At 56.2% G+C, this 20019-nt stretch overlaps 3 protein-coding genes across 4 annotated transcripts; 2 read left to right on the plus strand and 1 right to left on the minus strand.

Moving 5' to 3' along the window:
• Nucleotides 1–1003: 1003 nt before the first annotated feature.
• ICAM4 (intercellular adhesion molecule 4 (Landsteiner-Wiener blood group)) lies at nt 1004–2376 on the plus strand. Its single transcript, XM_023552443.2, has 2 exons — nt 1004–1622; nt 1727–2376. Exons 1-2 carry the CDS (start codon nt 1157–1159, stop codon nt 2140–2142), a joined length of 882 nt encoding a protein of 293 aa, XP_023408211.1. The 5' UTR covers nt 1004–1156; the 3' UTR covers nt 2143–2376.
• ICAM5 (intercellular adhesion molecule 5) lies at nt 2295–16068 on the plus strand. 2 transcript variants are annotated; one of them, XM_064280641.1, is made up of 11 exons: nt 2295–4245; nt 5158–5427; nt 5612–5932; nt 6190–6477; nt 6866–7120; nt 7240–7488; nt 8191–8433; nt 8524–8802; nt 8887–9126; nt 9543–9809; nt 10176–16068. In XM_064280641.1, exons 1-11 carry the CDS (start codon nt 4164–4166, stop codon nt 10448–10450), a joined length of 2769 nt encoding a protein of 922 aa, XP_064136711.1. In that variant the 5' UTR covers nt 2295–4163; the 3' UTR covers nt 10451–16068. The 2 variants fall into 2 exon arrangements, with proteins under 2 accessions (XP_064136711.1, XP_064136710.1); XM_064280640.1 differs by lacking the exons at nt 2295–4245; nt 9543–9809; nt 10176–16068 and having other exon boundaries at nt 5343–5932; nt 8125–9536.
• ZGLP1 (zinc finger GATA like protein 1) lies at nt 15059–19902 on the minus strand. The gene is made up of 6 exons (XM_023552440.2): nt 19553–19902; nt 18578–18892; nt 17147–17232; nt 16709–16802; nt 16421–16546; nt 15059–16238 (listed from the first exon to the last, which is right to left on the minus strand). The coding sequence occupies exons 1-6, from the start codon at nt 19900–19902 to the stop codon at nt 16088–16090; spliced, it is 1122 nt and encodes a 373-aa protein (XP_023408208.1). The 3' UTR covers nt 15059–16087.
• Between the last annotated feature and the right edge of the window lie 117 nt (nt 19903–20019).

Consider the following 20019-nt stretch of genomic DNA (forward strand, 5'->3'; position numbering starts at 1 on the left):
GACACATACCTACGGGGACACACAGCCAGGAAACAGTGAAACTCATCTCCCGCTGCGTGTGCTGAGGCCCCATTGTCCACAGGACACACGCAGCATCGAAACACAAATCCCTACCGTTCCTCCAAGAGATGCCAGCTCTGGCACTACTGTCCACTGACTGTCCCCAACTCTTGATAATGACATATTTATTCATTTGTTCATTTACTAGCTATTTATTGAGTGCCTTTTACGTGGGCAAGAATGGTGAACAAGGTGAATTTAGGTTCCTGCCCTCAGGGAACTCTCAGTCTAACCTCCTACAGAGCCGCCAGGTACCGTTATCCTGGCTGTGCACTGCATGAGGGTGCCTGGCAGGAAGACCAAGTGGGGCTGGAATCCCTCACTCCATCGTTCAGGCTGATTTCCCCCCGAAGGGGTGGCCATTTCTATCTTGCACAGAGGCACTGTATGGACTTGCAATGCTGACATGCCCAGGGATGACCCACTAAGCCCTTACACCCCAGCACTAGCACTGACCTCTGTTAGCCCCCTCCCCACCCAAACGCCTCTGTGCCAGTGCTCACAATGACATTTGGTGGCCATGCCTAGACATGGGTGCCACTCCTTGACAGCTAAACCATGGAGTCCTGTGTAACTATGCCCAGCCCCTGCATGCCCCTGCCCTGTCCTATCTGCTTCCATCTCAGTGGGACCTTGCAAAAACAGAACACTCACAACTCTAAATTCCTGCAGGCCCTGCAGGCAGTGGGGAGGGAGACCAGGGTTTCAGAGGGCACCCTCCCAGCTCTGGAAGCCTCACCCTTTAATAAAGCTTTTTCATCCGGCCCATGCCTTGTGTGAGTCCAGGGGAGGTGTCATGCCCAGCTGGAACCCTTTCTAGCCGCTCAACCAAAGCCCTGTCCTCCCACTTCCTCCCCCAAGAGCAGGCTGTTGGTTCAAGGCCCAACCCTGGGGCTCTGATCCAATTCTGGTGCTTTTTATGACCTTTCCGGACTCTAGTGAAATCTAAAGACTTCTCTCGAGAAAAGCGCGTTGATAATTGGTTTATAATGGGGTCTGGAATCCCACTCGAGTTGAGGAAAGGGAATATCTGATGTAGGATTCCTGGGCCCTCTGGGGGCCTCTGTTCCTCGGGGTGGGGCTGAGAAGGCGGGGAATGCCGACCTCCTTATCTCCAGAGCCAGCTGTGGCTTCCTGGCGCTGGAACACTCAGCTGGGGCTCTTTGCCATGGGGTCTCTGCTCCTCCTTTCCCTGTTGCTTTTGCTGGAAGGGGCCTACTCAGGAGGCAGGAGCGTGAGGGGGCGCCGGGCTGCGTGGGTGCAAGGCCCCAGGGTCATCCCTCCCTCATCCTTAGGAAACTCAGTGTCATTCTGGGTACGCTTAAGCCCAGAGTTTGTGGCTGTGCCGCCCGGGAACTCAGTATTGCTCAACTGCTCCAGCAGCTGCCCTCAGCCGGAGAGCTACACACTTAGAACCCAGCTGCAGCATCGAGAAACCCTCAGGGGGCCGGGCTGGGTGTCCTACCAGCTGCGGGATGTGAGGGCCTGGAGCTCAGATGTGCATTGCGTGGTCACCTGCGCCGGGGAACGGCTCCAGGCCACGGCCAGAGTCACCACCTACAGTGAGGGTCAAGGGCTGAGACTGGGGTGGGTTAAGGGGTGGGAGGCGAAGGGGGGGGAATAGGGGTGCCTATGGGCCTTGCTCAGCAGCCTCTTCTTCTTTTAGAGCGGCCACACAGCGTGATCCTGGAGCCTCCAGTCTTGGTAGGCAATGAGTACATGCTGCGCTGCCAAGTGACGCACGTGTTCCCCGTGGGCTTCCTGGTAGTGACCCTGCAGCGTGGTGGCCAAGTCATCTACTCCGAGAGCCTGAAGCGCTTCACAAATGTGAATCTGGCCAATGTGACGCTGAGCTACAGGGTACCCTCCCAGGGCCGCGACCTCTTGCAGCCTGTGACGTGCCATGCGCGCTTCAATCTCAACGGCATGGTGGTCCGCAGCAGCTCAGCGCCCTTGATGTTAACTGCCCTTGGTGAGGCACCTCTAATCTTGGGGACTTGGAGAGAGGGTGGGGAAGGACCCGAAAAGGGCACACGGCTCCTGGTGAGCTCTACACGGTACCTTCATGTGCTGGTTCCCTGATTCCTGCCTCCTGCCCTCAGCTTGGAGCACCGAGTCCTGCCTCCAGCCCTCAGCTTGGAGCACTGAGTCCAAAGCCTTGGCCTTCACCTCCATTGCAGCACTTGTGGTGATCCTTCTTGCTGTGGGAGCCGCCTACCTGTGCAAGTGCCTGTAGATGCAGGCCCAGGTGTAGGGGAGTAGGGGGGAGTGGTCCGCCCCTGCAGAAGGGAAAAAAAAAAAAAAAAAACAACAGAAGCAATTTGGGGAATCCTACCCAGGTCAATAAAAAAAAAAAAAACCAAACCCGCTGCTGTCCAGTCGATTCCAACTCATAGCGACCCTACAGGGCAGAGTAGAACTGCCCCACAGAGTTTCTAAGGAGCACCTGGTAGATTCAAACTGCTGACCTTTTGGTTAGCAGCCGTAGCACTTAACCACTGTGCCACGAGGGTTTCCCCAGCTCAATAAAGTCTTCCTCAGTTCAACCCAGATCAATAACTGCTCTGTCCCCCCACCTGACTTAACCATTCCCCATTAGTGCATCTCTCAGAGGAAGAGGTCTCCTTTTCCGACTCTGTCGGAATCACTGTCTCCAACTTCTTTGTCTTCCTGAGGGCACCTGAGGTCTTCTCACTCAGGCCTACCTGGGGTTCTCCAAGCCCCAATTCCTCTGCATTCCCATCCGGTGTAGTAAAGCACTCTCCTTCTGAGGGCTTTATCAGTGCGGTGCAGATGGGCAAAGCCCAGGCCCTGGAGGGCCCTGAAGGGTCTGGTTCATGGTTATGGCTTTTCTTGATGGTCTCTCATGTCTGCCACACAGCAGCTTTGATGCATTAAGTTTTCTTCCTCACTCCCACCTCCACTTTAGACCCTAGGCTTTCCTTGAGGACGAAGGTTGATCGAGAATCAGCCCCTATAGCTCAGGATTAGTGCTGGTGGTGAGAGCAATAAGTGGGCAGGGTCACCTGGACATATTGAGAGACACGGATCCGCAGAAGAAGCACCCATGTGGCGACAAACGAAGGGGTAATCAGCTGGTCCACATGGGGTGTTACAGACTCCTGTCACAATGTCCTGGTAGTCACGTGGCTACGTGGGCGCATGGTGGGGGCGGGTGTCAAAGGTTGAAGTCCGGATGTGGTGTCAAAAGCGTTACAGTTGGTCTCTCGCGCTCGGGTGGACGCAGAACCCGGGCCGCACTAGGTGCTTGGCAGAGCCCACGTGGTTCAGGGCCCGCCCGCGGCGCCGCAGGAGGATTCAGGGGAGCTACTCGGCGGCTAGAGCTCGCACACGCCGAGTAGACACGTGCCCGCTGCACGCTGGGTATATACAGACCCGGAGCAGAGCCGACCCTGATTTAGATGCCCGCAAAAGCTGCGCGCGTGCACATGTGTCCCTGGCTCGCTGGTACTCTTGTCCCCGCCCCCTCGGTCGCGCGCCGGGGCGAGCGTGAGGGGAATGAAAGGCCATGGCTGTAACTCTCAGCTCCCCCTGGCTCAAAAGGGGAAGGATCAGTGAGGGGGGCACCCCCACGCCCTCTCCACTCTCAATCCTGCGCCTCCGAAACCTCCCATAGCACCCAAATTAATATTCGCCTAAGGGGAGCTGGTGGGAGGGAACTAAATATGGGGGCGGGGCTCGGAGACCAGCTTATTATCATAGCCTGCAAGGGGTGGGATAGGGGTTTGGAGAAAAGCAATTCAGCATCTCCGACCTCCGAGTCTCCACTGGGGATAACGCGGGAGCGCGCAGCCGCCCCCAGAAAAGCTCCAGGCGCTCTAGCCAGACTCCCTGTAGACCCTGGGGGTCCCTCGCTCCTGCCAGCTCGCCGTCACCAAGGCCTCGAGCCTGGCGCACGCTCGCCCCCCCCCCCACCGCCGGCTCTGCTGCCGCCCCCTCCTTGGAAACCAAGTTACCAACGTTAAGCCAATCCCCGAGCGCAACTCTGCCTCCCCCACACCCCACCCGCCGTGCCGCGCCGTCTTCTAGCCCAGCTCGTCGCTCGAGCTCCCCTCGCCTCCTGCGTTTCCCCTGCGGCGGCGATGCCAGGGCCCTGGCCAGGGCTGCGCCGGGCGCTACTCGGCCTCTGGGCTGCCCTGAGCCTGGGGCTCCTCGGTCTCTCAGGTAAGAGCCGGCCCCAGCCGAGGGTAGGCAGAGTGAGGGCGGAGTTCCTAGACCCGAGAAGCGGCCGCGTGACCCTCCCGGCTCCGCCCCGCACCTCGCTCCCACGCTCCTGCCCCAAGTCTTCTCCCTATCCCTTCTCCCAGCACACACCCGAGACCCCGCTCCCTGACTCTTCGTGTGCGCAGGTCTCCACCCTACCCCCTCGAGATCCTGAATGCTCTTCCTCACCCAACCTCGCACCCTGGAGGCCCCGTGTCTCTCTCGTCCCTTTCCGGGGTACTACCTCGGGCTCTGCTGGGTACCAAGGTCCACAGGCTGTCATTTTCCCTACTCGCAGTCCTCGAAGACCCGATCTAGTCTACTACCGTGACTCAGAGGCGCTGTCTTCGCGCCACCCGGAGCCCTAGCAACCGGGTCCCTTGCCTGTTCCCACTGCCCTTTGCACGTGCCCAACCCTGAGCCCTCTTTCCATGTTCTTCATCAGGATTTGGGGGCCTCCCTTATCCTTAACCTAGCCTCAATTCTCCTTTGCCCTCGCCCCAACCTCAGTCTCCCCTCTCCCCGCGATGTGCCAGGAGTCTGAGAACTGGTTTGTTCCCCTTCCCCCATTTGCGGTCCCTTCCTCCCAGCGTTGCAGTGTGCAAAGACCCTCTTCCCCTTCCGCCATCCCTTGCCACCGCTACATCTACGCCTTGGAGACCAGGGCTTTCCGCTGTCATGTCCCAAAGACATCTTCAAGGTTTAGACCCTGGAGCGCTCCTCCAAATCTGAGGTCTGGGCTGGACCCGGGACTCCTAGGCTCTGTCCTGACTTTGGCCTGTGCGCGTCCTCCTGGGACCCCTGACTTGGCTAGGGGCGCTCAGATTCCGGAAAGGGGGCTCCTCCAGGCTGAGCCCGCATTTCCTCGCGCAGCGGTCGCGCAGGAGCCCTTCTGGGCGGACCTGCAGCCCCGCGTGGCGCTCGTGGAGCGCGGGGGGTCGCTGTGGCTGAATTGCAGCACCAACTGCCCACGGCCGGAGCGCGGTGGCCTGGAGACCTCGCTGCGCCGGAACGGGACCCAGAGGGGTCTGCGCTGGCTGGCACGGCAGCTAGTGGACATCCGCGAACCAGAGACACAGCCTGTCTGCTTCTTCCGCTGCGCGCGGCGCACACTGCAGGCGCGTGGGCTCATCCGCACCTTCCGTGAGTTCTCCACCTCCACGCTCGTACTCTATGTTCCCTCCCTTCCAGACTCCTCCTCCTGGCTCCCCGGGTCTGCGCCTTCAGGCCCCACCCTCTGGTTCCCAAGGCCCTCCACTCTTGGCCCCTGCTCCCCTCGGGTCCACGTCTTGGGCCGCTGAACCCAAGAGCCGCGGTTCCCCTGCAGAACGGCCGGATCGCGTAGAGCTGATGCCACTGCCCCCCTGGCAGCCCGTGGGCGAGAACTTCACCCTGAGCTGTAGGGTTCCCGGCGCGGGGCCCCGTGGGAGCCTCACGCTGACCCTGCTGCGGGGCGCGCAGGAGCTGATCCGGCGCAGCTTCGTCGGGGAGCCACCCCGAGCGCGGGGCGCGGTGCTTACCGCCACGGTACTGGCGCGGCGGGAGGACCATGAGGCCAATTTCTCATGCCGCGCGGAGCTGGACCTGCGGCCCCACGGGCTGGGACTGTTTGAAAATAGCTCGGCCCCCAGACAGCTCCGGACTTTCAGTGAGTGGGTGTGGGGAGGAGAAGGGGACCAAGTGGGGTCGGCCTGGTGTTTAAGCAATTTAGAGGCAGAAAGACCTGAATTCTAATCCTGACTTCAACGCTCGCCAGCTGAAAGTTATTTGCGTCTCTCTGCCTCTAGGATGATATTAGTACTTTCCCATATGACTATGAGGATTAAATAAGAATGCATGCACACGTTTAGCACATATTGAGTCCCCAAAACTTGAAAAGCTGAAGATCTGTTGTTCGATCCCCAGCCCTGTCTCCGGATTCCCCGCGCCTGGCTGCTCCCCGGCTCTTGGAGGTGGGCTTGGAAAGGCCTGTGAGCTGCGCCCTCGAAGGACTGTTCCCGGCCTCTGAGGCCCATATCTACCTGGCGCTGGGAGACCAGAGGCTGAATTCCAAAGTCATGCGTGAGGGGGACGCGCTCACAGCCACTGCCACAGCCACAGCGCGCGCAGAGGAGGAGGGCATCGGGCAGCTGGTCTGCAACGTGACCCTGGGTGGCGAGAGCCGCGAGACCCGGGAGAACGTGACCGTCTATAGTAAGAGGGGGAGGCGCGGGGCATTTGCTCAGGGGCGGGGCCAGAGGAACCCGAAGGCGGGGCGGGAAGGATAGCGGGCGGGGCCTCCATTGAGAGCGGGGCAGGTGTTGCACGAGTGCTCCCGAAGGGGCAGGGTAGATAAGCAGATCAAGACCAAGTAGCTGGAGAGGCGGGGTCTGAACCGCTCCAGTGTGAAGGGCCGCAAGCGGGCAGGGGTCCCTAGGGATTTGGCTCAACACCAATAGGAGCGGCATGATGGAGGCAGAGGCTGAGCGTCCCGAGAGGCGGGGTTTGGTTGCTGCGCTTGGGGAATTCTGGCGATAGGGGGTGGGCTTTGACCGGCCAGAGGGGCGTGGTTAGCGGACTCCAGCCTATGCCCGGTCCCTAGGCTTCCCCGAGCCCCTCCTAACCCTAAGCGAGCCCATAGCACCCGAGGGGACGACGGTGACGATTACCTGCACAGCTGGGGCCCGAGCCCTGGTCTCACTGGATGGAGTTCAAGCCGTGGGTTCGGGGCAGCCCGCCCAGCTCCAGCTAAACGCTACCGAGAATGATGACAGGCGCGACTTCTTCTGCGACGCCACCCTTGAGGTGAACGGGGAGATCTTGAGTAAGAACCGGAGCGCCGAGCTACGAGTCCTATGTGAGTGAGCTGGCTTTTATCGCCTTGCCATCCCCCACCCCCGGGTCCCTGGCGGTACTGTGGAGGCAGGGACTTTCTTCACGGTCCACATCTAGCTCTGTATCCCCTTCTGCCCTCAGATGCCCCCCGGCTGGATGATTCGGGCTGTCCCAGAAGCTGGACGTGGCCGGAGGGCCCGGAGCAGACGCTGCGCTGCGAGGCCCGGGGAAACCCAGCGCCTTCGGTGCATTGCGCACGACCCGACAGTGGCGCCGTGCTGGCACTGGGCCTGCTGGGTCCGGTTACTCGCGCACTCGCCGGCACCTACCGCTGCAGGGCAGCCAACGTCCTGGGCGAGGCGGTCAAGGACGTGACACTGATGGTGGAGTGTGAGTAGGGGTGCGTGGGGTGCATCTCTGTCTTGTTCTCAGGGCCGGGGTAGCCATTCTGCAAGGGAAAAGTAGGAACAAGGTCTGAGACATGTCTATAGAGGTCTGAGACGTGTCTGTAGGGGTCTGAGATGTGCCTTTGGGCAGGATTTGGGGAAAGGGGAAAGGCTACTTTTAAGTGGCTGAGGGAAGATCTTCGAGAAGGACAGAGGGGGCCTAAGTGTGTCCATAGGGGTCTGGGCATGGCTTTTAGGTGAAACTTTGGACCCCTTGAGACAGCAACGGCTCCAGATGGGTCCTGTAGGTGCTTTGTGGGAATTAGGGAAACACAGTCCTCAAAGTTCAGAAACCCTGAGACAGAACCCATGGCTTGATTGGTGCAGCCTCCCTTGGCTCTGTGTCCTTGTGCAGGACACAGCCTGCCCCCGACTTTTGCTGAAGCCATGGGGTGGGGAAGAAGAGTCTAGGGACATCATAAAAACCAAAAAACCCAGTGCCGTCCAGTGGATTCCGACTCATAGCGACCCTATAAAACAGAGTAGAACTGCCCCCATAGAGTTTCCAAGGAGCACCTGGTGGATTTGAACTGCGGACCTTTCAGTTAGCAGCCATAGCTCTTAACCACTATGCCACCAGGGTTTCCAGGGACATCATACCAGCCCCAAAACCCCAAATCCAACAACGACGTCCCCGCCCCCCTAGACGCACCGGCACTGGACAGCGTGGGCTGCCCAGAACGCATTACCTGGCTGGAAGGAACAGAGGCCTCGCTGAGCTGTGTGGCGCACGGGGTCCCCCCGCCCACCGTGAGCTGTGTGCGCCCTGAGGAGGATGGGGTTGTCGAGGGGCTGCTGCGCGTGGCCCGGGAGCATGCGGGCACCTACCGCTGTGAAGCCACCAATGCACGCGGCTCTGCAGCCAAAACGGTGGCTGTCACGGTGGAATGTGAGTGGATGCACCAGGGGGTGAGATGGGGTCTGTCAGGACAACCCGGGCCTGACTTCCTCCTGCTCCTGTGTCATGGCCGACCCCTAGATGGCCCCAGTTTTGAGGAGCTGAGCTGCCCCAGCAATTGGACATGGGTGGAAGGGTCTGGGCGGCTGTTTTCCTGTGAGGTCGAAGGGAAGCCAGAGCCAAGTCTGCAGTGCGTCGGCTCCGGGGGCGCCAGTGAAGGGCTGCTGCTGCCGCTGGCATCCCCAGCCCCTACTCCCAGAGCCTCCAGCATCTCCAGTGCCCTGGCACCCGGCATCTACGTCTGCAACGCCACCAACCCGCACGGCTCGGTGGTCAAGACGGTCGCCGTGAGCGCGGAGTGTGAGCGGGGCCCAGGCGGGCGGAGGGTAGCGGGTGCCCCCGGATCTGGACTCCTCCCCAACCGCCCTCATGGCTGCTTTGCAGCCCCGCCACAGATGGATGAGTCAACCTGCCCCAGTAACCAGACGTGGCTAGAAGGGGCCGAGGTGGCCGCGCTTACCTGCGCTGCGGGGGGTCGTCCCTCCCCAAGCGTGCGCTGCTACCGGGAGGGCACACCCCGGCCTGAACGGCAGCGCGTATCCCGCAACGACGCGGGCACCTATCGCTGTGTGGCCACGAACGCTCACGGCACGGACGCCCGGACCGTCACTGTGGGCGTGGAATGTGAGTAGGGGCAGCAGTGGATGGGGGACTAGGCACCCTAGAAATGTGGCTCGCAGTGCTGGGGGACCCCAAGGGAGTGCAGGGGGCATCTCCCCCAGGCCCGTTTTCGGGGACAAGGATTCCCAACCTAAACCTTGGGTAATAAAACCTCTAGGGAACAGACATCTGGTCCCCTTAAATCCTGGGCCAGAAGGACACTGGTGCGGGTCTCCATCTCCCATTCTGTGGAAAGGCGGCAGGATTCTAGTCCTGGCTACAGTCGGAACACAGTTTATTGGGGGGAGGAGGTTCTGGTGCGAAGCAGGATCCTCACCCCGCCCCCACGGAAGGGGGCTGGTCCCACACCGATAGTGGTGGGCGGAACGAGGGCCCTTGGTCAGTGGCTGAGTTGGCGCTGAGCCTCCGGTTCCCTGCAGACCGGCCGGTGGTGGCCGAGCTGGCAGCCTCGCCCCCGGGAGGCGTGCGGCCTGGAGGGAACTTCACGCTGACGTGCCGCGCCGAGGCATGGCCCCCAGCTCAGATCAGCTGGCGCGCGCCCCCGGGGGCCCCCAACATTGGCCTGTCGAGCAACAATAGCACCCTGAGCGTGTCTGGCGCCATGGGTAGCCACGGCGGCGAGTACGAGTGCGCAGCCACCAATGCGCACGGGCGCCACACGAGGCGCATCATGGTGCGCGTGGCCGGTGAGTGGCAGCTGGGGGTGGGGGGAGCGAGGGATCTGCAGGGGGGCGTGACCTGGGGCTTGGGACGCCTGACCCGACCCTGCCTTCTTTTCAGTACCCACAGGTGAGACCAGAATGGACCAGGGTCGCAGTTAGGGGCGCCCTGAAGGTGGGGTTGTCGGTGGCTGGCTGGGGTGGAGGTTGGAGACAGGGGGAGCGGATCCTTCAGGGCTTGGCTGCGATCAGGAGGGAATTATTAGCGTGGGGTGGGTTCTGAGTGGGGGAGGCTTGACCCACTTCGCTCTCCATTGTATACTGTGTGGAAGGGGGGTTGGAGAGGGACCAAGGGCAGAGGATGGGGAGCTCCAACTAAATCTCTCCCCGCAGGTCCGTGGATGTGGGTCGCCGTGGGTGGCGCGGCGGGGGGCGCAGCGCTGCTGGCTGCGGGGGCCGGCCTGGCTTTCTACGTGCAGTCCACAGCCTGCAAGAAGGGTGAATACAATGTGCAGGAGGCGGAGAGCTCGGGGGAGGCCGTGTGCCTCAATGGCGCAGGCGGCGGCGCTGGGGGAGGCCCCAGCGCGGAAGATGGACTGGAGGCTGCTGGCTCCACCGAGACGCCGGCGGGGGACGAGGTCTTCGCCATCCAGCTGACTTCGGCATGAGCCCGTGCCCTTCTCCCCGCGGGCCCGGGGACGCCCCCAGACGTACACGGGGGCTTATTTATTGTTCTATTTATTTATTTATTTATTTATTTATTTATTTATTTATTTATTTATTTATTTATTTATTCAACTCCAGGGGCGACAGCCCTATTTTCTACCCCCTCCCAGTAAAGTTTTTATAAAGGACTCCCATCTCTGCTTCTGTGTCTTCGATGGGGAACAAACCCGGGGTTCAAATCCCGATCCTGCGTTTTTTGTTTTTTTTTTTTAAGGGCCTATATTTTATTAAGGGCCAGGAAACCCTGGTGGCGTAGTGGTTAAGTGCTACCATTGCTAAAAAAGGTCGGCAGTTCGAATCCTCCAGGTGCTCCTTGGAAACTATGGGACAGTTCTACTCTGTCCTATAGCGTTGCTATGAGTTGGACTCGACTCAATGGCAGTTTTTGGTTTGGACTAAGGGCCAGGCCATGGTATTTTCAATCGCTTCATATGCATGCAAAAGCTGGTCAATGAATAACGCAGACGGAAGAATTGAGGCATTTGAATTATGGTGTTGGAGAAGAATACTGAATATACCACGGACTGCCAGCAGAAGGAACAAATCTGTCTTGAAGAAGAACAGCCAGAATGCTCCTTAGAAGCGAGGATGGCCAGGCTTCTTCTCACATACTATGGACTTGTTATGAGGAAAGATCAGTCTCTGGAGAAGGACATCATGCTTGGTAAGGTAGAGGGTCAGCAAAAGAGAGGAAAACCCTCAATGAGATGGAATGACACAGTGGCTGCAACAATGGGCTCAAACATAGCAATGATTGTGAGGATGGCGTGGGACCGGGCAGTGTTTTGTTCTGTTGTACATATGGTTGCTATGAGTTGGAATCAACTTGACGGCACCTAATAACAAGTGCCAAGCACAGTCCAAGCTATCTTTCCTGGTGTGACATACAGCCTGCTGCTTGCCCTCTCTGTGCCCATTTCCTGCTCTCACAGACCTTTGGTCAGGGGTGGAGACCACGCTCCTTCCTCCCCTCCCTGCTGCTTATCTCTTCCGCCCAGCAGTGACCTTCTGATCCAGCTCTTAGGTGGTGGTGGTGAGGGGCTTCCCCCACGCCTGGTTACTGACAGAGCTGAGGCCAGGATGGGCAGAGCTGGAGCTACCTTTGGGGGGGGCGCGGGGCTGATGTCTTGCCATGATGGACAAGGCTGTGGCTGTAGCTACGGGCGTCAGACCTTGCGATGTCCCTTCTATTAAGAGTGCACCCCTGCCCCACGCTCAAGGCCTCCTCCATCCTGTGTCTATCCACTGTGCCTCAGTTTACCCCAACCTGTCTTCTCACTTGGCCCATCTTGGTTCAGAACAGACATAGGGGACTAGCTGTACTCCTCACTACATATTCCCATTTCCATCACCCCCAACAGCCTATGGAGACCGCAGCTGGGTTTCCTCCCCCAACCCCCCCAACCTCCTCCTCCCTCAAAAGCAGGAACACAGAGCTCTGGGGAAGGAAGCCAGCCTGGACAGCTCCCAAACCATGGCTGCTCCGGGTCCCATTCCTCCACTAGAACACTGACTGAGCAAAGGTGAGAACAGTGCTGGGGCTGGGTGCAGAGGGCAACGAGGCCCAGCGTGCTGCAGCCCCTGCTGCCTCTGCTTCATCTTTTCTGCCTCTCCCCCTTAATGCTTCTCCAGTCCCCTTGGCCTCCTCGCTGTTCCTTGCACCCCACAAAGCCCTGCCTCAGGACCTTTGCACTTGCTGACCCCTCTGCCAGGACCGCTCTCACCTCAGACAGTCCCATAGCTATCCTTCAGGTCTTTACACAAAGGTTACCTCCTCAGAGGGCCTTCCCTGATCACCAGGACTGAGGTAGCCCTGCCAACTCTCTATCTCCTTACAGACCTTATTTTTCTCTGTAACACGGATCATTACTTGAAGTTCCACTACGCATATAACTGACTATTTCTTTATTGTTGGTCTAGAGCGTCAGCCCCACTAGAGTAGGAATCTTTGTCCTATTCATGGTTGAGTGTCTCCACTGGGGTCTGGCATACAGTAAAAAACCAAAACCAAGCCTGTCGCCGTTGAGTCAATTCGGACTCACAGCGACTCTACAAGACAGAGTAGAACTGCTCCATAGGGTTGTTTTTGTTTTTACCATTTTTTAAATCATGTTTTAGATGAAAGTTTACAGAGCATGTTAGTTTCCCATTCGATAGTTTGTACATAAGGTGCTCCATGACACGGTTGCATTCCCCACAATGCATCCATATTCTATTTCCACCCTGGGCTCCCCGTTTCCTTTCCTTCTGATTTTCTACACCCCTTCCTGCCTTTTCATCTTTGCTTTTGGGCAAATGTTGTCCTTTTGATCTCCTATAATTGATTGTTCTGAGGAATACATTCCTCTTGCTGTTGCTGTTTATTTTATGGGCCTATCTATTGTTTGACTGAAAGGTGGTCTCTGGGAGTGGCTTCAGTTCCAGGTCAGAAGGGCGTCTTAGCGCCATAAGTCTCAGGCTTTTCTCCAGTCTTTATCAGACCAGTAAGTCTGGTCTTTTTGGTGAATTTGATTTTTTTTCTACATTTTTCTCCTGCTCTGTCCAGGGCTATCTGCTGTGATCCCAATCACAGTCCTTTGGACTAATTACCCCCTTGAGTCTTTGGTTTTCTTCACTCTCCTTTGCTCTGGACAGGAAGAGACCAATAGATGTATTTTAGATGGCAGACCCCAGACACTACGCACCAAAGTAGGATGTAGAACACTGTCTTTATGAACTATGTTGTGCCAATTGACATAAATGTCCCCTAAGTCTACGGTCCTTTACCTTCATTCTGCGAAGTGTTATGTCTAAGAGGTTTTCATGACTGTGCCCGTTGTGTGCTCTATTGACTATATTAATCTACATGCAGCACCTACAATTATGTAGGTAGAAACATCCACAACAAACCTGTATCGGCAGGTGGGTGTGCCCCCTTATGCCCTCCCACACCTCTCTTTAACACCTCTCTTTAGCATCCCTATTTATCCACTTGTAAATTGTTTGTTAATACTACTGTTGCAAGATTATCTATGTTATAGTAATTACTGTAGTTGCCCTTTATGCTTGCATTCCTCTGTTTTCCTTTGCTTTGGTCATGTTGTGCTGACTTCCTCCATATTTGTATTGCCTTTTCCTTCACCAATATTAACACACATCTTGTATCTTGCTAGTGATTTTCCCTCCCTCCTCCTCCCACCCTTGGTAACCATCAGATAATTTTTTTTCTGTGTGTAATCCTTTTCTTGGAGCCCTGGTGACACAGTAGTTAAGAACTTGGCTGCTAACCAAAAGGTTGGCAGTTCAAATCCACCAGCTGCTTCTTGGAAACCCTGTGGGGCAGTTCTACTCTGTCCTATCGGGTTGCTAGGAGTCTGAATCAACTCGACAGCAACGGGTTGGTTTGTTTTAATCCTTTTCGTGTTTTTTTCTAATAGTAGCCTCATACAATATCTGTCCTTTCGTGATGGACTTATTTCACTCAGCATAAAGTCCTCCAAATTCATCCATGTTGTGAGATGTTTCACGGATTCATTATTCTTTATTGTTGTGTAGTATTCCATCATGTGTCTGTACCAGTTTGTTTATCCATTCATCTGTTTGTTGATGGGCATTTGGGGTCACTATGAGTTGGAACTGACTCCATGGCAATGATTTTTTTCTTAGTTTGTTTCTATCTTTTTGATACGAACATGGTTGTGTATATGTCTATTCATGTCACAGCTCTTATTTCTTTAGGGTTTATACCTATGACTAGGATTGTTGGATCATATGCTATTTCTATTTCTAGCTTTTTAAGGAAGCACCATATCGTTTTCCATAGTAGTTGTACATTTTTACATTACCACCAGCAGCATATGAGAGTTCCAACCTCACCAACACTTGTTTTCTGGGTTTTTTTTATTAGTGCTGTTATTGTCAGGGGTGAGATGGTATCTCATGGTAGTTTTGATTTGCATCTCTCTTACGGCTAATGAGTGTGAGCATTTCCTCATGTGCTTGCTAGCCGCCTGAATGTCTTCTTCGGTGAAGTGCCCACAGGGTTTTCAAGTCTGTAAATCTTTATGGAAGCATACTGCCACCTCTTTCTCCCATGGAGCTGCTGCTAGATTTGAACCCACAGACCCTGTAGACCTCCCTCCCTCATTCTGGTCCCTCAGCCTCCCACACTGGGCCATGAGGATCTCAAGGGTGTCTGCGGGATTTACCAGTGTCCCTGGGGTACACAGCAGGTACCTAATAAATCATTAGGCAGATAAATGCTGTCCCATTGTTTACTACATAAAATCTGAACTTACTGGCACAGGACAGCTGAGCACTTAACTACTGTGCCACCAGGGCTCCTAAATGTTGAATAAATGGATCTAAACGGCCAAGACTTAGCAGACACACATCTGAGACTTTCATGTGTTCAACATATATTCCCGAAGGGCTTCGCCATGCTGGCCACTGGGGAGGCCTATGATGGTTAAACAGGAGCCTTGGTGATGTAGTGGTTAAGCACTTGGCTGCTAACCAAAAGGTCAGCAGTTCAAACCCACCAGCTGCACTGAGGGAGGAAGATGTGGTAGTCTGCTTCCATGAAGATTACAGCCTTGGAAACCCTATGAGGCAGTTCTGTCCCATAGGGTTGCTATGAGTTGGAACTGACTCAGCGGCAATGAGCATGGTGATCAAGGACAAAGATAAGGTGGCCTTTGACCTCATGGAAGTCACGGTCCAGTGGGGAGACGAATGTGAATGAAATAACCCTGGACCATATAGAGCCTACCAGGATTTCAATTCCCTAAGAGGGAGCCCAGAAAGGGGCTGAAATAGAGACCGAAACAAGATGAGAGTGGGGGGTATAGACTGAGTGATCAAGGGAGGCTTCTCTGAGGAGGTGACAGTGGGGCTGAGCCCCCACAAGTGATGAGAAGGTGGTAGCTATGGGGAGATCTGCGGCGAAGGTGTTCAGGACTAAGGATGGGAGGGGCTGAGTGAGTCAGGAATCCATGGATGTTTCTACCTCCCTTTCAAGTCTCTCTAAACCCTGGCTTGAGGCAGGGGATGGTGTGTATAAAGGTGGTCTGTCCAGGAAGGTCTGCTGGGTGTGTGTGTGTGTTGGGGGAGGGGTGACAGGGGAATGGTTGGCTGGTGTATCTGTGTGTCATGTTTGTCATCTATAGGTGTGTCTGTTTCATTCACCATGTCTGCCAATGTGTGTGTCTGTCAGCACGTGTCTATCTCATGTGTACGCGTTGCCTTGTATCAGTTTCACAAGTCTGTCTCACGTGGGTCTGTCAGTGCACGTGTCTGTCCTGTGTGTGTGTCTCTCATGTTGTGTGTCTGTCTTGTGTGTGTCTGACTTTCTACATGTCTACTCTGTCTCTGTGTTTGGTGGCTGTTTCCCTGTAAGGGACTTTGTGGTGAATCTTGCCTGTATGGATGACTGTGTCTGTGTGTGACTGTGTGTGCCCCTCAGAATCCCGATGAGAAAACACCTGCTGCCATATTTCTGGGCTGGAGGAGAGGACGGTAAGGGGTGCACAGGTGGGGTCCCCAAATCAAACTGCTCTCTCTCTCTGAGTAGCTCTTTATTGGTACTATTGTTAACATGATTATCGCTGCTGAGAGCATTTCCTGACGGGGGGCACAGCCCAGGATGATTGGAGCAGGGGCTGAGGAGGGAGCCCATGGCCCCCTAGGACAGGAGCCCCAGCTCTTTCTTCTCCCTGAGGGGCTCTGGAGCCTGAGACCAGAGTCTTCCACCTAGGATCCCCCCCGATGGGGGAGGGAACAGAGAGGAGGCCTGTCAGAAGTATGCCCCCTCTTCCCAGAAATGGCCCTTAGGACCCAGGCTCTTACCCTGCCCCTCCCAGGAAAACTTCTGCCTATTCTCCACCTGGAGAAACTGAGGCAGGACCACCTTGGCAGGGTGAGGAAGGGCTTACCCTTCCTGAGTTGGACTTTGTTGGGAGCTCAGAGACACCCCGCATCTGCCACATAGCCTCTTAGGTTGGACACTTTTCCTGGGCACCAGCCAGCAGATAGAGCACCGGGTGCCATATTTCTTGTACCTGGGTGGGGGGTACAAGAAACCACCATTCAGGATGCAGCGGGGCCCAGAAACCACCATAGGAAGCCACTTTTCCCCAAGAAGTGGGTGTTTTTCCTTCCCACTACCCTATGCTGGCTAAGCATGGCCTGATCTGGGGACCTCCCTCCTCCATTCTGAGGACCTGATACCACAGGCATTGCAGAGCGGTGTCCCATCCTCAGCATCTCTCCAGAGTGGGGTCCTCTGGGTCCTACAGGAAGCACAGCGCCGGGGCCCTGAATGGGCAGAGGTCAAAGGGAGGGAGTCAGAGGCCAAGAGTTTGGATTCAAGAAGCCAGGGTAGGGTGAGTCAGCCTTGGGGGGTCTCTATGGAGGCCCTACTTGGCGTTGGGGGTTGCTGGATCTAAAGCAGAGGAAAAGCCAAGCAGGGAGACAGATGGCAAAGCCTCGTCAGAGGAGGAAGCTGGGGGTGGGGGTGACTCAGCCTGGGGGGGCTGTGACTCCTTCTGGATGGGTCTAAATGGGGAAGCAGGATGGGGAAGCAAGAGATGGAGCAAAGACAGGGAAGGTAAGAAATTGGTCCCCCAAATATTTATAGCTCTCAGGATCCCAGGACTCACCCAGAGCCTCGCTGCCTCCCCGGTTGGTCTCAGGGCCCCTGGCAGGGCCTGCAGGGAGTCCCTGAGCACGGCTGCTGCAGGCCAGGCTGGGGGTAGACAAGGCATCAGCATTGGGGGCTCTTTGCTCTGCCACAGGACAGCCCTCCAAAATAAAGATTTACTATCAAGGTATCAAGGAGCCCTGGTGGTGCAATGATTGAGTGCTTGGCCGCTAACCAAACAGTCAGCAGTTTGAATCCACCAGCCACTCCGTGGGAGAAAGATGTAGCAGTCTGCTTTCATAAACATTACAGCCTTGGAAACCCTATGGGGCAGTTCTACTCTGTCTTACAGGGTCGCTAATGAATTAGAATTAGACTCGACAACAACGGTTTTTGTTTTTTTTTTTTTTAAATCAAGGTATTGAGCGGCCCTGGAAAAGGCATCTGATGTCTGAAAGGCTGTACTTTGCCTTTTCATTAAGTCCAAACCTACTGTCCTTGAGTCGATTCTGACTCATGGTGACCCGATGTGTTAGAGAGTAGAACTACTTCACAGGTTTTCTTGGCTGTAATCTTTACAGAAGCAGATCACCAGGGCTTTCTTTTGCAGTGCCCCTGAGTGGTTGAAACCATTAACCTTTCAATTAGTAGTCAAACACAAACTGTACCATTCAGGGACCTGTAATAAATAATAATAATAATTATTTTAAGAGATAGCAAGCCTGGGCCAGCCTGCCAGGTTCAAATTCTAATTCTCCCATGTCCTCCCTGTGGTGCCCTGGACAAGTCATTGCAACCCCCTGTGCCTCAGTTTCCTCATCTGCAAAACGCACTTCAAAAAGCTTCAAAAAGTCCATTCACGTAAAATACTACCTGTTACCTCTTATTATTACTGCTGTTGTTATTGGTAAACAGTAGCTATTATCATTATCAAAGAGCCCTGGTAGTACACTGGTTAAGCACTTGGCTGCCAACCAGAAGGTTGGCAGTTTGAACCCACCAGCTGCTCCACGGGACAAAGATGTGGCAGTCTGCTTCCATAAAGACTGGAAATCCTATGGGGCGGTTGTACTCTATTCTATAGGGTTGCTGTGAGTCAGAACTGAATCGACGGTAACAGACGTTATCATCATCAGGAACGATAACAGTAGCAGCAGCTCTGGGTATGGTCAGGACCAGTTTCATAAGGCGGAGACAGGGCTTGACAGGGGATGAGGCTGGCTCAGGAACCAGTGGGGCTGGCACTTGAACACCAGCCTGAGGTTGTACCCAGTGAGGCTGGCAGTGGTGCCCTCTCTCTGGGCCTCAGCTTGCCTATCTATAATGAGGGGGCATGTGGGAGTCCTGGGTGGATAACTGGAAGCACCTGCCCCTGCACCTCTGCTCACCACCCCCCAACTGATGTTATTACTACCTGTATAAGAGCAACTTTGCCCGGGGCAACCCCTACCTGTAGGTGTGTATAATCTGTAGGCTGGAATCCGGCTTTATCTGAAACTTCAGGGTCACCCCCTCAAACCCAGGATCCACCTTCTCAGTGCCCCGGAGGGGGTTCGGCTGCTTCCTGGGCCTCCTCTGGGACAGGGCCGAGGGGGCTGGGGAAGTCCTGGGCGACCCCAGGGTGCGGCACTGCGGGCTGATTGGGGTCAGCATGTTCTTGGTGTTCCTGGCCAGGACCCCCAGAGTCATTGGCTCCCAGAAGGCCCCTCCTGCCTGGAGGAAGCGCAGCGCAGCGACCGAGGCCTGGTGCACAGGCAAGGTGGACCTGAGGACAAGGGCAGCGTGATCACCCTGTTCCCTGGGCGAGCCCCAGGGGTCCTGCAAGCCCTTCCAAGCTGTGCTCTGCCCCTTGCTAGTTGTGTGCCCTCGGGCAGGTTTACATCCTGCCTGGGGCTCAGAACCCTAGCACCGGATCGTTTGAAGGTTTAAAAACTGCAAGATAATCGCAAACCCAGTGTGCCTACTGTGCGCCAGGCACTCTTTTCAGCCTCCACGTGGATTACTTAATCCAAACAGCAACTCAATAAGGCAAGGACCAGCCCCATCTCACAGAGGAGGAAACCCAGGCCCAGGCAGGCCCAGGCAGGCCCACAGCTGCTAGGTGATGGGTCAGGGTTCAAACCCAAGCCTCGGGCTGCTGGGTCTAGGAACAGTGTGCTATTGTTATGATTTTTATTGTTATCATTATTATTAGGTTACCCTCCGCAACCTCTGGGTGACCCCTGGGTGGTGCCTGTATGAGCCTGAGACATGGGGGAAGGGGGCGGGAGGCTTGCATGGACTCTGACCCCAAGATGACCCCAAGTGACCCCTTTGTAAGTCCCAGTAACTAACATCATGACCCCTCGGTAACCCCAGGACGTCTTGACCACTGGACCAGTTGAAGGAGCGGAGGGGTTGGCGGAAGGGGTCGTTCCTCACGCACCTGCATCCGCATCCGGGGATCATTGGCTCCTGCTTGGAGAGGGCTGGTGGGGGCAGTTCCGGCTCCAGACGGGGTGGCGCCAGCAGCTCTTGCAGCAGCATGAAGTCTGGGGATGGCTGGGCCTCCATGGCGCCCGGCCACAGCCCTGCGGTGCCTAATATTCGCCTCACCCGGCCCCCGCTGTGCCCATCCGATGAGCCCCACCTGGGAGGGGCGGGACTGCAGGGTGGGGGTTCTGCTAGCAGGAGGTGCAATGAGTCCCACCTGGGTGGATGGAGCCTGCAGGGTGGGGCGCTTTTGGTAGGGGGCGCTGAGCACCAGCTTCCAAGCCCTCGCCCGGGGGCCGCCATACGCTAGTGCCCCTTCTGGCTTTCCTGGATCGCTTGCACACCCCTGCGGCCACGTTCGGTGACCCCTCCAAATCCTTCCGCGGCTGCGGGGGCGGGGCCTACCCACGCAGACCCACG

Source organism: Loxodonta africana, chromosome 3 (assembly GCF_030014295.1).
Source record: "Loxodonta africana isolate mLoxAfr1 chromosome 3, mLoxAfr1.hap2, whole genome shotgun sequence".
Classification (NCBI taxonomy): domain Eukaryota; kingdom Metazoa; phylum Chordata; class Mammalia; order Proboscidea; family Elephantidae; genus Loxodonta; species Loxodonta africana.